This window comes from Mixophyes fleayi, chromosome 6 (genome assembly GCF_038048845.1).
Source record: "Mixophyes fleayi isolate aMixFle1 chromosome 6, aMixFle1.hap1, whole genome shotgun sequence".
NCBI lineage: Eukaryota > Metazoa > Chordata > Amphibia > Anura > Limnodynastidae > Mixophyes > Mixophyes fleayi.
Genome location: NC_134407.1, coordinates 36,216,276 through 36,234,443, shown reverse-complemented (window position 1 = coordinate 36,234,443; position 18,168 = coordinate 36,216,276). Strand labels below are relative to the sequence as shown.

Genomic DNA, 18,168 nt, shown 5'->3' with positions numbered 1-18,168 from the left:
GGGTCTCCAGGAACCCCTCCGCTAAAAAAGTGCCCTATATAGCGGCACTGTACTATACAGCAGCCGCTGCGCTGTCAAAGAAGTGTCCGGTGCTGTATACAGCACCGCCGCGGACGCTTTGACAGCGCCGCGGCTGCTGTATAGTACAGTGCTGACTAAACTGATCTGCTGCGCGGGCGCATGCGCGGCAGCTCTCTCGCCTTTTTTTTTTTTTTTTCGGTGGAGGGGAAACCCCCCCCTTAAAAATGCTCCATGCGCCCCTGTAGATGTACATTGAACTACTTTTGCCCTCTAATTTATCTGTGTATCTTTGAAACTCTACTGCTCAAGTGTTATACTGTGCAAGAACTTGACATGTACATCGTGAATAAAGAACAGAGCTTACCCTTGCTGTTTGTTATATGAGTATAGTGAGCAGAGACAGCTCATCGTGGGTCTATCTGATGCAAGAGAGTTAGTTTTGGTAATAGCTTAGAATTAAAATAAACATAAAAGGTTTGCAGTTAGAAGTCAGCATATCATTAGTTGGATATTTCTATAGACGTGAAATCCTGTTATTACTAGTATTTGAATTGCGGTATACGGCTGCCCTCTAAATATTAAAGTACAGAATACATGTTGTAATAGTACTGCATGCCAAGTTCTGAAGCTGTAGGAAAAAGAATGATGTGTACTGATAAACAATTAGGATTTCTTCCCCGAGGTCCACACACTTCAAGTAACAGTTTGAGTTACCTAAATGCAGAAAGCTAACATAAATTGCCATATGAGTGCTGCCTTTGCTTTAAATAGCTTAACTACTCAAGCAGATTACTTCTAAAACAATTTGTAAGTCCCCTAGGGCCTTTCTTTTTTAAATGCATCAATTAGACACGTTCTAAGTACTACTACAGTGAAAAGAGAGATCAGTGCAGTGTTAAGGTTTTTTACTTTATCAAAGGTGATATATATATATATATATATATATATATATATATATATATATATACAGCATACATATAACCAGTTTAACACAGGCTGGGTAATGTTAGTGTGAAAATGTAGCAACGATTTCTAATTATTTGTAATAAGTTACTTGTGTCCTCATCAAGTTGGGCACCTGTGTTCCTTTGGAGTAGCACGGTGGCTTAGTGACTTCTCTGCTGGCTTGCAGCACTGGGGTTATGAGTTCAATTCCCAACCATGGCCTCATGTGTGTGGAGTTTGTATGTTCTCTTCCATGTTTGTGTGGGTTTCTTCTGACATTCTAAGTTGATGTATTATATGCTCTACCCCAAATTTAAATATGACCTGTGTTCCTTTGTCAGTATAGGGATATTTGTTGTGGTCACAAGGGGTATGGACTGCAAGGATGTTTTCCAGTCCTGACCTATCCTGGCTGGTAATGCTAGATGGAGGGTGGGTCTTTATTGATATATAAAATATACTTTAAAATGAGGTACATAGGGTTTTTAGTTCCTGCCTGAAGTTCACAGTGCCATGATGGTAATAGACTTGGGTACCAACATTGTTCCTGGATAATTGAGGGTATGATATATTAAATGAATTATTAGTTATTATTGAGCTGAAAGATGAGGGCAGTTTGTTGGTCAGTGTTCTCCCCCCCCCCCACCTATTCCCGAGTGCTCCATCCCCGAGTGCTCCATCCGGCTGTTTTTACTTGCCATCCAGCTCTTGGAGCACAACAGAATCCTATTATATTAGAATAAACCATTGTTTCTCCTAGTAATACAGGCACTATGTAAGCACTACAGCCAGCTGTGTGTGTTAGATCACTGACCGCCAGACCTGGCAGGTGTGGGCAATAATCTCCAACATTTTTCAATATTATTGCAAAGTGTTACAACTGCCCCAACCCGCTGGCTTCTTCTTAATGCCACTCGATTGTCAAAATTTTCTGGGGGGAAACACTGTTGGTAATATTTAAGGTGTGTTTGATTAGGGTCGTAGCACTGGTATGTTAACAATTTTCATCTCTTGCTCGCTTGAATGTCTCATATCACAGCATCATAATGTCAGCAACAGCGGACTATTGCAGGAGATGAGTGTGCTTATGTTGTGGGAGCTAGTTGGTTACTTGTTCACTTGTGTAAGTGCAGGGTGGGATGTAATGGGGAGTGCCCTGATATGAAGAGGAGAATGGAAGCAAGTGGGAAGCCGCAGATGGAGAGTTAGATGGTGGGAGCAGGGTCCCCCAATAGCATAGAGTAATGAGGCTCCTATCATAGTTATATGGGGAAGACTAGTTCCAAAGGCAACTCTATATGGAAACCTTTTTCGTACATCTTATTTGTTTATTTGATCTAACCCCTGCTCTGGAATTAAATTATAGACAAGTGCTTTCAGTATGCTAAGCCAATATTACTTCAAATGCTGGCAGAGAATTGTGGGAGATTTATTTCAACAACAATTGGAGAGTGAAAAATCACCTGTCCTCCATTTATTAAACTAGAAAGAAATTCCTATGCCTTGCTGAATTCTTTTTACATTAAAGAAAAGGAAAAAAAATAATGAGAACATCTAAGACATTTCTAAAATTGTTAAATATTTGAAACTTCTCTCCTATATGGAAAACTCATATTTGAAGGACTTGTAAAACAGCACGGTTTGGAAAACATTTTAAGGTATTCATTCAATGGTATTAGCCTATTGTTTCTGTCATCGTTACCAGCAGTGTCTTTTATATAGATAAAAAAAAGCCTTTCTAGTTAAAAACTGTTCTTTGTATTCAAATGATCATAAAAAGAATTACAGAATATAGTTTATCTAATCAATACACTGTGAACATATTTTCTCACATTTAGTGTACCCTACATTTCCAAAAACAAATAATTCCTGTAAATGCCCTTTTTAAGGACATATTGTACACTAAGGGCTAAATTTTAACACGCCTATTTTTGTGTCATTAATATACACATTTCTGTACTGCGAATGCGTACTAAAATGTGATCTATTTAGATTTGTGCATATTGAGAAGTAGAACAGTGGATATTGTTACATGAGTACACACGTAAATTTAGCACACCCCTTGTAGACCTAATGAGGTCGACTCATCCCCAGGTATGCTTCTTAGGAGGGGTATATTTTCCGGATACTGGAGGTCTGTGTAATGAGAAGTGATGATGAGACCTGGAATACTATCCACTGTCACTTCTGATTGGCTGCTTGTGTACTGACCCCTCAGAGTCACGTTCATCTATTCAAATTACTACTTCATCACTTAGATTTGAAATATTGCTGTTAAGAAGATCCCTCTTGGATTTATAAACTGGTACCCAACAGATGTGGGAGTGTGTGTATTTCATAACATTTTTATATGGAAAGTGCGACTTTCGCATTGTTAATTACACTGTCAAAATACATTTCTTTCATGTATATGACATTTCATTGCAATATATTGTGTATGAATAGGGTATTGTGACTTTTAGTACTAATATTGCAAAACTGTATCTCTACACTATCATGTGGCATAAGCATTCACATTGTACGTCTGACGCAGAAATGCTGCTGTGTTTTGAGTACATACATAGTACGTTTGCATATATTCTGGATGTTGAATTACATTAAACTCTAAATTTGGCCTTGAGTGAGCCTATTTCTTTAATTTTCCTTATGAACTCCATGGAAGCCATAGTGAATAGGTTAACTCCCTTGTCTGATGATTAAGACGCGGGGAAAAGAGAAATACCTCTTGAAGGTATAATAGGGCAATTCCTCATTCCCTGAAGAGTTTTTCTATTTCTCAACGGAGTAAACAGTGTGTGAATATAACAAAACAAAATACCCTCTGGCGCTTAATAGGCTAATACACTCAACACACTGGTTTGCAGGGGGTCTGCTAGCACCAAAATGGAAATCTCACAAGAAAAAGTTATACAACAGTATGTAACATCAGTAATCAGGTAAATAGACTGTGGTAACTTGTAACATTTATTCATATATAGTCCGTATAATATATAAAAGCATATCAAAAAGACCACTAAAACATAAGTGTTCCTGATGAGTTCTAAGCAAATGTTATCAAAAGCCTAAAAAAGATATAACACACTGGAAACCATTAAATATCAATAGATAGAGCATTTGTCCAAGTATTGTATTAGAGCTAAGCACAATCACTATTATCTTCAGGCATATTGTTCCCCTAGTAGCCAAATTTGAACTTAAAGATGCTTTAGAATATCAGATTATATCCAGGGACCAACTTGACTACCAAGACGATCAAAACTTGACTGCGTATAGGTGTCGAGTATAGATGATTTTTAACAAAGTTATGTCCACATTAGCCGATGTTCTCACTTACAAACTGGAAGGGGAACAGCTCTGTGTACATTGCAATACTGACCACCCACAGTGATGAAAAGTTTGGCGGTGTTTGGACTCCTCCTCCCCCGTATCCACACACAGCTTGACGCGATTCATCGCCTATAGGGAGATTTTATCAGAGACATCCTGTGTAAGTATAGTCTAGCAGTTTTGTTTTTCTCTAATCGGGGCTTACCTTTAACTGGAGTGCAAGCAAGGGTGGCTCCCCTGGCAATGCTAGATGCTAAAATAGTGTAGCAAATGCAGGGCCTGGCTTCTGGGCCTTGGGTGTGTGACATCAATTCTGGTTCAGAAGTCATAGCCTGGACTGAGGCCTAAAACAGCATGGGGAAACTTTGGAACAGCTTATTGTTCTCTGCAGCTTTTAAGAGTACTGTATGGAATATTTGCTTTTAGGGAGTCTCAGCCCAAAAAGCCCACTGCTCAGCTTTGCAGAATTTCCAGAATGATGAGGACACTTTTGTCACAAAGAGGATTTATTTGCCATGCAAGGGCTTAAGAGAGCCAGACCACACACAAGTATGAATGTGGAGAATGTTCGGCCTGCTACGTGTGCCTGGGGGTCATTGGTTTCTCTTTGCGATCTTGAAGGATCATCAGACGTGAGTCAGGAGAAATGGGAGAAGATCCCAAGTCATTAAACCCTGAAGTTGTAAATTCCTTCCTCAATCATATTATTGAACCATGGGCCAAAGCCCGCTCAGTGACTCTTTTACAGCTCAACCTCCAATGAGTTCTGTCGATGGCAGAATTTCATATTATGCAGCGTAGACACTTACTACTCATGATCCTATGAAACCGTTGAAGTCCATTCTCCATGCAGTGACGAAGCAAGACTTCCTTACGTCCATAAATCTACAGTATCTTCAATTCAGAGGAGTCGCTCTGGCTCTCATTTGCAAGGTGGCATATAAGAAAACTTCAGATGTCACATATTACTACAGATGAAAAAAGCAGCTGCACACATTCTGGAGATGTGTGCAGAAGACAGCGTGGTAGGCAAAGACAACAGCATAGCAAGTTATTTCAGCAGAACCCAGTTCTTTTCAGCCCATGGAAGTCTGGACTTCCATGAAAGAGTTTAATGGTGTTAACTCTGAACACCAAAGCTAGTCATCCATGATTTGCAATAGCTTAGCAAACACAAGAATAACCTTGGATTTAGACGCTGAGATCAGTTCCTCTGCACCTTGGTACCAGCTCTACATCAAAATCTGGACGTCCTCCCCTATTTTTTATTTTTTTTATATATATAAAAATAAACAAAAAACAAAACTAAACTAAACAAAAAGACGAGTCTGAGCTGTCGCAGTGGAGATGCAAAAGCGTCTCAGACAAGTTGATTCCAGCTGGAAAAAAAACCTCTTCCTTTATTTTAGGATTTGGAGGAGAGTCAATCTAAGGTGCAAGTCCAATTTGGAGGATTCTACTTTTGCTAGCAATCCACATGTTCTTGATTGATTCAACAAGGGCCTTGTTGAAGCAATCATGGACACTCTAAAAGTTCAAGTCTGCTCTTTTAGTGTTTTTCTGGAAGCTAGATTAGAATTTATATTTACGTTTGTTTTCAAGCAGTAAAGCTAATTTGTCTTCCACCTTTTGTGGCACCATGAGATCTCAGTGTTGTCCTGGTTACCTTTAATGTCTTATCCCTTTGAACCTTTAAGAAGGTCTCACTCAAGTATATTACACTTTAGGTGTTGTTTCTGGTAGCAAACACATCTGCCCGACAAGAGGGGAATTGCATGTCCTACGGTGTAAGGCGTAATTTCTGAATATCTACACGGACAAGGTGGTGGTAGAATTAGTTCTTCCTTTTTCTACCCAAGGTAGATTCCACTTTCATATGAAGCAGAAGATCATACTTCCATCTCTCTGGCCACAACAAACTAATGACAAGGAGAGAAGATTGCCCTGAAAAGGTCGAGTATATGTAATTTTGGTTTACCTCTCTAGAATAAAGGAATTCAGAAAAATGGATCAGTTATTTGTCCGTCTTGTAGGACCTCGACAAGGACACACTATCCAAACCTATTCTTGAAAGATAGATCAGTGGTCATTGCACAGGCTTGTAAGAAAAATGGATGTGAGGTCTCGGAATTTGTAAGAGCGCATTCTACAAGGGCAGTGACAACCTCCTGGGCATGCAGAGCTCCAGCCACAACTGACCATCTCTGCAAAGCAACGGGTTGGTCATCTCTGTACCAGACATTATCTTCTGGACGTAACATCTTCTGTTGTTGCTCCGTTTGGCAGGAAACTCCTTTAAGTTATTCAATAAAACGTTTTTCATGTATTGTTGGGGCACGTCCCATTCATCATTATCATCATTGTATAGCGCCACTAATTCCACAGCGCTGTACAGAGAACACACTTGCATCAGTCCCTGCCCCAATGGAGCTTACAGTCTAAATTCCTTAACACACACACAAACAGAAACACAGCATAGGGTCAATTTTGATAGCAGCCAATTAACCTACCAGTATGTTTTTGGAGTGTGGGAGGAAACCAGAGCATCTGGAGGAAACCCACGCAAACACGGGGAGAACATACAAACTCCACACAGATGGTCATGGTCGGGAATCAAACTCATAACCCAGTGCTGAGAGGCAGAAGTGCTAACGACTAAGCCACCGTGCTGCACATGTCTGCCATGGAGTATTTCAGGGAAATTAAATTAATGGTAATAATCCTCTCATAGCAAAACATTAGCCATATTTAATAGTTTTTAGTCTTTGCCTTAATCGAGTTTATAACTAATATTACTCCTTCACACACACACACACACACACACACACACACACACACACACACACACACACACACACACACACACACACTAGACAAGGAAAAATTTAGGCAGACACCAATTAACCTTCCTCCTTCATACACACACACACACACACACACACACACTAGACAAGGAAAAATTTAGGCAGACACCAATTAACCTTCCTGTAACACCTGAAGGAAACCCATCCAAATACTGGGATAGCATAAAATCTCATATAACACCCTGGGTTGTAATCAAACCCAAGGCCCTCACAGTTGCAGGGCCGCAATGCTAACTACTGTGCCACAGCCTATATATACATTTTAGGAGGATAACCATTCCTTTATTTAGGGAAAAGGGCTATATGAAGCATATTAAGTTAACTTACTAAACACAGTCCAAACAGAATTTGTACAAGTGCGATCAATTATGTAAAATGCTCCAAATATGATGGCATAAAGGCATAATGCTGGCATCTGCTTTCTTAATGAGTAATACAGTGCAAGCAAAATTATATCTGGCTCGTCCTCTGTACTTTCCAGTTTCCCACTACAATCACTGGTTGTCCTTTACCAACTGCAGATTCTGCTGGCGTGCAGTGCATTTTGTCTTGCACACCTGACAAAACAATGCCGCTAAATACAGACGCTTTATTCACTTATTATATATTATATTATGAAACCAGTACCCTATAGGTATGCGTCACATAGGGCAATTTATTGATTTATAAAATAATATAAATAAAATGTATTGTTTTAATTGCTGCATTTTCCTTAAATTGCAATCTATGTGGATCCTGGGTTCCTTTCACATGAGGATTTTCTAACATAAGCATTTTGCAGCCCTACGTAAACCTTAAACCTGCATACACCCCATGCTTCTCAGAGTCTGCAGATCAAATTTAGTATACTACCCTCAGTCTTAGACCACAAGTTGAATGATAGTCCTCTATGGAAAAGTTCCCATGGAACACTGTAACTGGTGCAGAACACATGCACATGCTATCCATAACCTGTGTTCTAATCCATTGTTTCTGCCAGTTAGAGGTAAAATAACACATACGTGGAATCACTGCTTGCATTCTGTATTGGTGACTAGTGAAAGTTTCCAGCTCAGGTGCAACAGTTCAGTATTAATGGCACCATATGGTGTTCATCATGGTAAAACAAATCACTTAAAAATTGATACAGGTACAATTTTCTTCTTTTTGATTTTTTTTTTCTTTTCCTTTTTTCCACAAAGTTATTTCACTTTCATTGTGATGCAGATGCCATAATAATTTCTGCAGTCCAACCAAATTATTAAAGAATTACTTAATTGTGTTTCTGTCAAAGAGAACTACAGCAGATTGTAACAGAGTAACTTTATTAGGCAGTGCATGCTAGATGAATGGATATGTTGGCCTGTTCTTTTACAAACTACAAACATTTATTTTCCTCTTGAGACTATGTTGCCTGTGACGGACTTGGCTGATAATCCCTCTTGGGACTCATTCACTAAACCACACTAGCGGTTTTAGTGCATGTTATTACTATTCAATTGATAATGCAGGTCTTGGAACATGTCTTAAAGGCACACCAACCCTATTTCCCCCCTTTGTGTGTGTCTAATTTAAATATTAAGAAATGAATGCATAATTTTATTTTAGTTGCACCTTTTCAGCTTCTATAATGGTGTTAATATCCGTAGATCTGTATAGATCCATTGTTTTTGCCTCTGTATTGTAATCGCCTAACTTTTTCCAAAAACCTCTGATTCATAGTATGTGATAATTCTCATAATACAACAATTTGAGTCTGGGGTCAGGTGACACTGTAGAGTTATGACATGGTTAGGGATATGGTCTGATGTTGCCATATGAATGATGAAATACCATGTGTTTTGCAATACAGTAAAACAACATGAATTTACCTGTTCTAAGTGCAATACAGAAAAGTAGTTGTCTGAGGTTAGAGAACCCTTAAATGTGGAACACTTTGGTTCAAAAGAAACTGATGTAATATAAAAATAGGATACTTTCTTAATCCACCTTTAGAAGAATATTTTACGTGACTAAAGAGCTGATTCAAGTAATGGTGTATTAGGGCAGCATGTGGACATAGATAGAAATTGGTATTTTTGTAGTAGCCAAGCTAGAAGTATTCTAATTGTATTATTGTGGTGATAAAAGGTTGACTGGATTTGCAGGTAAATGTTGGACTACCTCCATACCTTCTATAACACCATGGGCAACATTAATGAAAACTGGTGCATCATTAGAAAAGAAAAAGTGCTCTTCCCATAGCAACCAGTCAGATTCTAACTACTGTTTAAAATGAAAGCAGGTCTGGTTGCTATGGGTTACAGAACCTTTGTTCCTGTGCATCACTTTTCTTTACTGTCCCCACATGTATCTTGGTTGTTATAGTTTGTAACACTTGTGTCTCATTCTTTGTTTAAATGTATTGTTTTATCTTATTACGGAGAGTAATGGTGATGTGTGACCCTCTTTAATGTTAGAGGACCTCCCATGGGGCCCCTTAAGTGTATCGGACTGCCTATCATCTTTTATATAGGCTGAAATCTGATATTATTACATAACAGATGCTGGGGCATTTTGCCCGAGCTATTTCCCCATGCCCCACTCCCCACCTCATTGCATACACATAGAGGAAGCAGCCGTTATACAGGGTGATTGAATATTCAGGAGATTGCAGTTTATCGGTTCACTAGGAACTGTTGACATTGCTGTGCAAAATGAAATACATTTAACTTTTTTTATTGGACTCCGTCTTCCATTAATCTATAGCCACTCTTATACAATAATATAAGATTATATATATTTTAACTTGGCATAGCTGCTGTAAAAGATATGACTTTCTCTTATACCTCTGTTGGTCTGTCTATACTAGTAACCAGCAAAGCTATTACAGTGTAGCATCCTTTGTTTGCAGAGTGCTTTTTTTATATTCAGAATGCTAGTGTGACATCTATTAGGGGGGGAATAGTATACATTTACAAATTACAAGAATAATTTCTGTACATTTTTCTTTTTAAACTGAAATTTTCAAAGAGGTGTGAAGTTGGCAGAACAATGGTGTATTTCTACCTCCAAAAGTCTCATTTATGCATCTGAGCTAAATAAACGTTCATTCTATAAAATCTAAATCACTGGTAGGTAACCAGTAACATTCCATCTGCTGAACTGTGACCTGGAGTCTGGCTTCCGTACTAACTAACCATAGTTTGAAAGGGACACGTGATATTTGCAGTATCATTTTAATCATCCTCCAAATTATTTCACCCTGCGCATATGTTCCATATATATTTCTATTATTCAACGCCTAAAAGTTCCTTCTATACCAAGACCACATAAAGTGACATTATCTGGGTTATTTTTCCAGACTGGGCATATCGATTTCTGAGCATCTTTCCAGTTTTGAGAAGATCTGTGCAGGAGCCTGCTAGAATCTGTCTTCAAATCTATTGTGCAGCCTCTTTCCAGAGTAAGAAGTTTTGCGTGGGATAGATACAGCGACTGTAAAGCGAAGTTACTTGCTGCTTGTGAGGCTGCGAGCCTTCATTACAGCTCTTTCCTGCAGCTGGAAGCTCCAGCTCGCAAGGGATATTGCATTTCTCCTGCTATACTGGCCAAGTTAAAGAGGAAATCCTTAATTTGAAGACTCCCCTCACCTCCTCGTTGTTTTGTTACATATTTTTCAATAAGGAAGTTGCCTACCTAGGGAAAAAGTATACCACTTTTCATCTATGCTAGTTATTGGGAAAGCTCCAAACGAACATGTTAAATGCAATGCTGTATCTCTAAACCTTGCACTTGTAAACACTGTAGATATGTTGATTCTGGGTGTCCGGGCTGCCTTCCTGCACCCCTTATCCAGCACAGCAAGCTAAGTGTACTGTCCCCCCAACGTAAAGCCATCCCCAGAGGACTAAGTACATTTTACATAAACGTTCAGGAACAAGATTCTAATTTGTGGTACATAGATCGTACACACATGTCTGGAAAAATGTCTAGGGTATAAAATATACGAGTAGAGGTAATCTATAGCACTTCACATGATGAATAAACACCTACTCTACACTACATTAATGAACACCAAACAGGACAAAACAGTCTAGCTGTATTTGGGATCCTGTCTCCGCATATGTTCCTCTCCCACTTCTTCCAAACTTCTTCCAGTAGACAATTCCAGTTTTTGCTTATTGCTGATCAGCTCCTAAATCTAATAACAGGCTGTGAGAAAGCCGCACACGTGAAAACATAATTATGACCCATAAAATGTGATTTATCACTTTCTGAGACAAACTTAAGTCTGCTTTATACACCAGGCTTTTTCAACCTTTTTGTTATCGTATGCTCCCATACCAACTTTCCCATAATACATGTAAATTTATACCAGGCAGCCTCTTACACGCAAATGCATAAACTACTTGCTATTTTTAATGTTTATTGCACTTGTTAACAATATCTAGTAATCCCTTATTTTTAGTTACATTTAACACATGCCACAGGTTGCAAAACACTAGTATACAGCATTCTGTAAGGCTTTGCCCCATGTTAGATCTCCTAAATTCGTTAACACAAGTTCTAAAATCATAGCTGGGTCACCACATTGATTTTCTTTTAACAGAAATGTGTAACAGCCGTGGTGTGACAATAATATATTTTATAATTAGAATTTTAATGTTAGTTACCCCAGTTAAATGCCAACTTGGTCATTTAAAGTTCTGCTCATTCACTATTTGCTAGAACCGCAGTTATCTCTAGCTTCTTCTATCTTCAGTTACTTGTCACATTTCACTGTGCTGCTAAGCAAATAAACTGATAGTGTCGTCTGTAGCTTAGGCAGTCAAGAGATATCGAGTAAGCGATATCACCTAATAACTGTGCAAGGCTCTGGTAAAGACTAGCTTGGAGTCATTGGAAGTCGTTTATGAAGCAAACACAATCCACACCGCAAAAGGCCTTGGTTTTGCACTGTTGTGACTTAATGGTTAGCCCAAGGCACATCTAGGTGCACGCCTACTCTTCATTATAGAGCACCACCGCCACAAACTAACTGTGCACATACTTGTGCGGAGAAGTGATAAACGTTTCACAGGTGTCCTGTGCAAATATGTAAACACGCTAATGTCACATGAAATTCCAACCTAGCACCTTCAACCGCATAAAGTTTTCAGTTCTCCTTAATACCGCTGGTCTTGTGCCCAGTTTAAGGGTTAGATTACTGTCACTTCAGGCTCATACTGGAAGGGATCTTCCAGTATGGGTTAACAGTTAGGTAACAGTGTCTACTATTGCAGAGAACCTCTTTAATGACAAACAGTACTACCAGGTGAGCTATCGTTCCTTATACCCGAGGTCCATAATAAGGTTCATGAATTTATTATGGATTAAAAAACAGAATTGAGCACCACTAAGAAATGGCCTCCATAATATCCAGTACACAGCTTCCACAGCTTTACCGTACAATGTACAATTTATTTCTGGAGTAAAATAAAGTAAATTAAAAAACAAAACAAAAACCCACACGTCTAAAATACACACGATTCTGATCAAAGACCTGCATAGTGCCACCATGCATGTTGTCGTATATTGGGTGTACTTGGACAACTGAAAAGTACCACATTTTGGGCCTAATAATTTAAATGACACCTCTGGAGGCCCCCCATTCTTGTAGAAAAAAAAGTACTTAAATGTACCCCTTTTTTTTTGTTTTAAACACAATTTTAAATTTTTCAGCAATACAACATTAATCTATATTCTCATAATTCTCAAGTGATTTGTATTATGTTATATGTTTTGTTTTTTTCGCAACTCTGGGTTCTCTTCTTCCAAATGATATAAAGGAAAAAATAAGTTTAAATGTTCCAATCCAGGGCTCCATGCTTTCGTCTTGGAGGAGAGATTAGCATGATGTGTGGTCCGTTTCTCTGCTATGGCATGTTCTGTTTGGGTAACCAATTTACTTGAATGCTGAAAACAGTTTTTCCCCAATTACTTCTTCAGTCTGCGATTGTTACTTTCAGATACATTTTGGCATCTATATCCCATTGGGGACGTTCCGCTTCATTGACTTTGTTTTTGCGCTGTGTTTTCAGTGCGTTAGCCATAAAGTTCAGCACAAGTGCAGTTATTGATATATAGGTGGGGAACATATTGTGTGTACATTGTGTTTAATATCACAGGGACTATTCTTTGGTATATGTCTGCTGTGGGTTTGGTGTTTTTTTTTTTGTTTTTTTTTTTTGTTTTTTTTTTCTCTGCTGGGAACCAACACAATTATTACATTTTCTTTTTAATTTCTGGAATCTTTCCTCAGTGGAGCAGTTGTAAGACCTCTAAATTATTCTCTGGTCTAGCTTTGCTGATCATAGGCCAACTGCCGGCGAAGATTTAAATGATCGAAAAGCTTGCTTTTTGTTTTGTTTAAAACAGGTCAGATGCCCAGGAATGCAGTCAAATTATAATGGTCTCTAAGTGCCGGAAGATGTAGAAGAGAGAGAGGAGAGAAAATTGAGCCGTGGGCTTTGAAAAAGGGCTGGGAAAATGGAGATTTAGGCAGGCCCTGAGGCCAGGTTAGAGATTCCTACATGTATTAACAGCTAGGTGTGATGTTTATATACACGAGACTAATCGTGTTTTTTACGTGGCCTCTCCTTTTAAAACCATCGCTAATGGCTGTGAGCCAGCTTTACCCATGGTTGTACTTATTCTTTTATTATTCCTCCAACTTTTTCTCATATTGTAATAATTTACTGTTTGTGTCTCCTAGTATTTATTACTTATACTGGTCTTGGATCCTGCGGGTATCTTGGAGTTTGAATGCATGATACATAGAACACAGTGAATCTCATATTGCTCTGGACATTGCAGTGCCAATGTCTGAATGCAGATGCTGCATTTGTCTTCAGTCAGGTGCATTTTTTTTTTCCACCCAATTAATATATTATAGTTAGAAAATGCTAAACAGCGAATGAGGAACATGTCCAAAAAAAGTGGTTTTGATGAGAACACTTAAGGTCAAGTCAAGTTTTTGAAAGATTTATACTTTTTAAAACCACCGTGTGAAACGCAGCATTTTATCAAATAGTAGTCTTTTTACATAGTTACCTGCTGAATCTAAATGGTGCCTGGATTTTAATGATTTGACTGTGGCCTATTTTAGTCCATATAAATTATTTTCAGTGTTGAACAACTTCATTTCTTATGATCTATAATAAAGAAAGCTTGAAAGGAAAAAGATCTCCTAACAAGAAAAGAAATATAATGCACTCCAGTCTGGTATTAATTTAATTACATATAAAACGTAACTTTTATTAATTATCAAATAATAATAATTATTCCTGGTCAAAAGATAGTAAAATATAAATTAAAAGTTATATGGATGTGTGCCACATAGTCGTTCACACTAACCATGAATTAAAATTTAATGTGCCCAAGGAGGAGAGCAAAAAATATATATGTATAGTGTCTGCTCATTAGATTATATACTAGTGTGATATATCTACCAATCAGAGGAAGTATCCCTCTGTATCTATCTCCCCAAGAGCATAGGCAGAAAGTGCCACTAGCTGGCTGAACCCCTCATCTTCTATCACTCCAGCAAGAGTAAATAAGAGACAATTAGACCAGAATCGCAGTGGACCTTTATTGTGGGGCAGCAGCTGGAACACTAAAATCGATTACTGGCTAATTAAACACTGTATCTGCGAATTGAACTACTGCGGGGTTCAAAACCTAGCCCCGTGTGTTCAATCGTATATCATACCAGAGTCCTATCATAATTACAAATAGATTGTTGATTATTAAGGAAAGATCAATTTATACCAAAAATTGAAATACCAGCTCCAAGGTAAGAAGTTTAATAACTGCGGTTAAATAAATCTAGCGCTGCACGAGCAAAACTTATTGTGAGAGAAAAACTCTCAAAACGCTTTTGGTTTAGAGACTGAAAATTATATATATTACTGAGTCTCAAGAATTGTTACCCAGATAGCAGTCATATTAAATAGTAAAGTACCAAAAAATCAGAACGATAGCCGCTATAAAAAAAGGCAAGAGAATAAGAAGTTAATACTAATTGATGTGAAGAACGTAATAGTTAAAAATGAAGTTATAACAAAGTGCAATGAACATGTGATGATGGGGAATAGTAGTGCTCTAGGATCCATGGGTACAGTACTAAGGAAAGTATTATTTGCCGCTGAGCAAGACTTTGCAGTGTAAGTATGCATGCACTTATATTCTAGACCAGTGGATTCCAAACTTTTTCAGTTCAAGGCACCCTTAGGGTCTCCACAATTTTTTCAAGGCACCCCTAAGCTAAAATAATTACCAAGTAGTCCCCCGCTTTGCTTACCACTGGTCCTGGCCAAGGCACCCCTGTGAGATCGCCGAGGCACACAGTTTGGGAAGCACTGTTCTAGACCATCCCAGTGGAGCAGTAAGTTATCAGTCCGATCCAATGTCTCCAAAGCAGCTCCCTGTGCGATATTTTATTACTAAATTATGGCAATAGTTGATTTATCACAATAATAGAAAATCAGCCCTATCACCGGTAATTGGTAAATATATCCCTATAGGGGCAGGCTGGGCTTGTGGGCATCTGCCCCCGGGCCGTTCCCAAAGTGGGCTACCTTGGGCTGGGTCACTGGGCAACCTGCATTTTTTTTTTTTATACTTTAAAATGTTCCCAATAGGCTGCCGAGTCGAGTCTTGTCTCCCGAGCAAAGATTTGCCAGCCCTCCCCTGGATCCCCATGTCTTTATAGTCTACTTTGTTCTCCTATAGTAACCACACTTTGCCTCCAAACACGACAGGACCAGTCTAGGGACTAACCATCCTTTCCATGGCTTCTTCAGTTCCTATGTAAGAGTACTGGGCTGATCCAGGGCTAAAGTAACCCTTTGTGTCATTCCAATAGGATATCTTAGCACTTGATGAAGCAGGGTGTATTTGCCTCCCCTGAGGAAGCATTGTGGGGGAATTAGTTCTTCAGCAGGCTCTCGACTCCAGTGCCTGGTGACGAGGCAGGAGCTGAATTTGAAAAAAATGTACTGTAAGCTGGAAAAAGTGAAAATGGCTGAAAAGATAATTAGACCTGTGCACATGCTTTTATATACAGGTATTGCTTTTCTTGAAAAGCTTGCATTGTGAGTGGGGTAGGCCTTCAAAGGATAATTCCTGCTTTTTATTTTTTTTTGCCAACATCCTCCACCCACCCAACTAGTATGACTTACCTTTTATTTATGGATAGTAATAAAAATTATCTTTTTTTTCTTTTACTCTAGTAACTTGTACTGTAACTTTTATTTTTGCTTACCGTTGTATATGTAATAGGTTGTTTATACTAGGATGTGAGGAATAACGCCACTCATTCTCTGCAGGGTGTCTGGAATTTCTGTGAAGGAAAGAGTACGGGTTTCTCAAAACTGGAAAAATGGAAACTGCCAGCGTGATACGTTGCTCAAGTGGAAACGCAAGCAAGTGACTTTATTTACCGTCTTTTTATGTTGTGAAACGTTTTGTGCAACATGGGCTAATTATTTTTGTGTGCTAGTTTCCCTTAATAGTTAACTGTTACTTTTCTGATTAACTATGACTTGTTTTATTGATCCGTTTGTGTATTTTTATGTTTTGCAAATGATCACAATAAACATATAATCCCGTTGCTGGGGATTGACCTAATCATAAGAATAAAGAGGTCCAAATCTGTTGTATTCAATGGGCAAAACCCTGAGGGGTATATTTACTAAACTGCCGGTTTGAAAAAGTGGAGATGTTGCCTATAGCAACCAATCAGATTCTATCTGTCATTTTGTAGAATGTACTGAATAAATAATAATTAGAATCTGGTTGCTATAGGCAACATCTCCACTTCTTCAAACCCGCAGTTTAGTAAATATACCCTTAAGTCGTCATAATGCCTAAAATGTGCTGCCATTGCCTAATTTGTCAGTCTCTATATTTGTCCTATGCTCTTCCCTAGCTTCTTAAAATATTCTTTGGTTCTAGATTAGATTGCAGTATTATAAGGTTGAATAGCATACAATTTTATACAAAAAAAATCATATTTTCCTTTACAATAATTGACATACATTTGTCAGTACTAAATACTTTTATCTTCTGTTTTTGGAGTCTGTTTATTTTGAAAAATATCCTTTGTAAATAGTCAAAGTATGTTAATCCGCTTTGATACACAGTCCAAATTATACTATTTATGTGATCTGAGAACTCTATGAACAGGGTTTTGCAGCTCTCCCCTATAAAATGCTTACAGGTGCTATGGAGGTGAGCGCCTTCATTACAATGAGTAATACTGTATGGGAAGTAACATTAAAAAAGACATTTTGCAGATAAGTATAAGGCGGCACTTCATACAAACTGTAGTTTCATGAATCAACCTTAATGATATATGATGCAATTAAGAAAAGGTAAAATAAGGGTTCGGAGAGCTGTTCCCTTTGTACCTGCCCTTCTGTGAGCTGCTAGTCAAGGTAAATATAGGTGAGCAGGATCTCCTGGGCCATAAAACATCTTGTGATTCTGCCACTAACTCTTCATAATCATCTATTTGTGATGACAGAGCTCGCTGGAAAATGACTCCCTTATCATTGGGGATCCTAACGCCTCACTCTAGCTGTATAAATACCTGAAGGATGACCAGTGCCAGAGCCCCTTCACACTGGGGAAATTACATTGTGTCCTTTACTTTAAATCATTGACCTCTCACTATATCTTACTAATAAGGGCAACAATAATATGCATAATGTGCCTTTTTGTTTCTTGTTTTTATTCAAGTAATAACTGAGCAAGAACTGAAGGTAATATTGTACATTTAAAAATGAACAAAAAAAAAATAGATCAGTGACCTACCAGGACCCATTGTTGATGGGGTAATGGGTTTCTTTTGTACCACACCATTATTTTAGTGGTGATATGATCAGGTTGAAGACCTTCTAGTGAAACTGAAAGTACACCCTAATGAGGATCCATCCTCTTTCCAAAACACATTCTGTTAACAGCCTGTGGAACCTAGGATTGAAGTTTGGGCCTAATTCAGAGTGTA

At 38.4% G+C, this 18,168-nt stretch overlaps 1 protein-coding gene across 2 annotated transcripts in view; it reads left to right on the top strand.

Moving 5' to 3' along the window:
* FBXW4 (F-box and WD repeat domain containing 4) overlaps window positions 1–18,168 on the top strand; it is a 147,550-nt gene that overhangs the window by 23,361 nt on the left and 106,021 nt on the right. For both annotated transcript variants that reach the window (XM_075216280.1, XM_075216279.1), the window contains exon 2: window positions 16,487–16,582. In XM_075216280.1, the coding sequence (XP_075072381.1) occupies window positions 16,487–16,582 (96 nt within the window). The remainder of the gene's footprint in view (window positions 1–16,486; window positions 16,583–18,168) is intronic.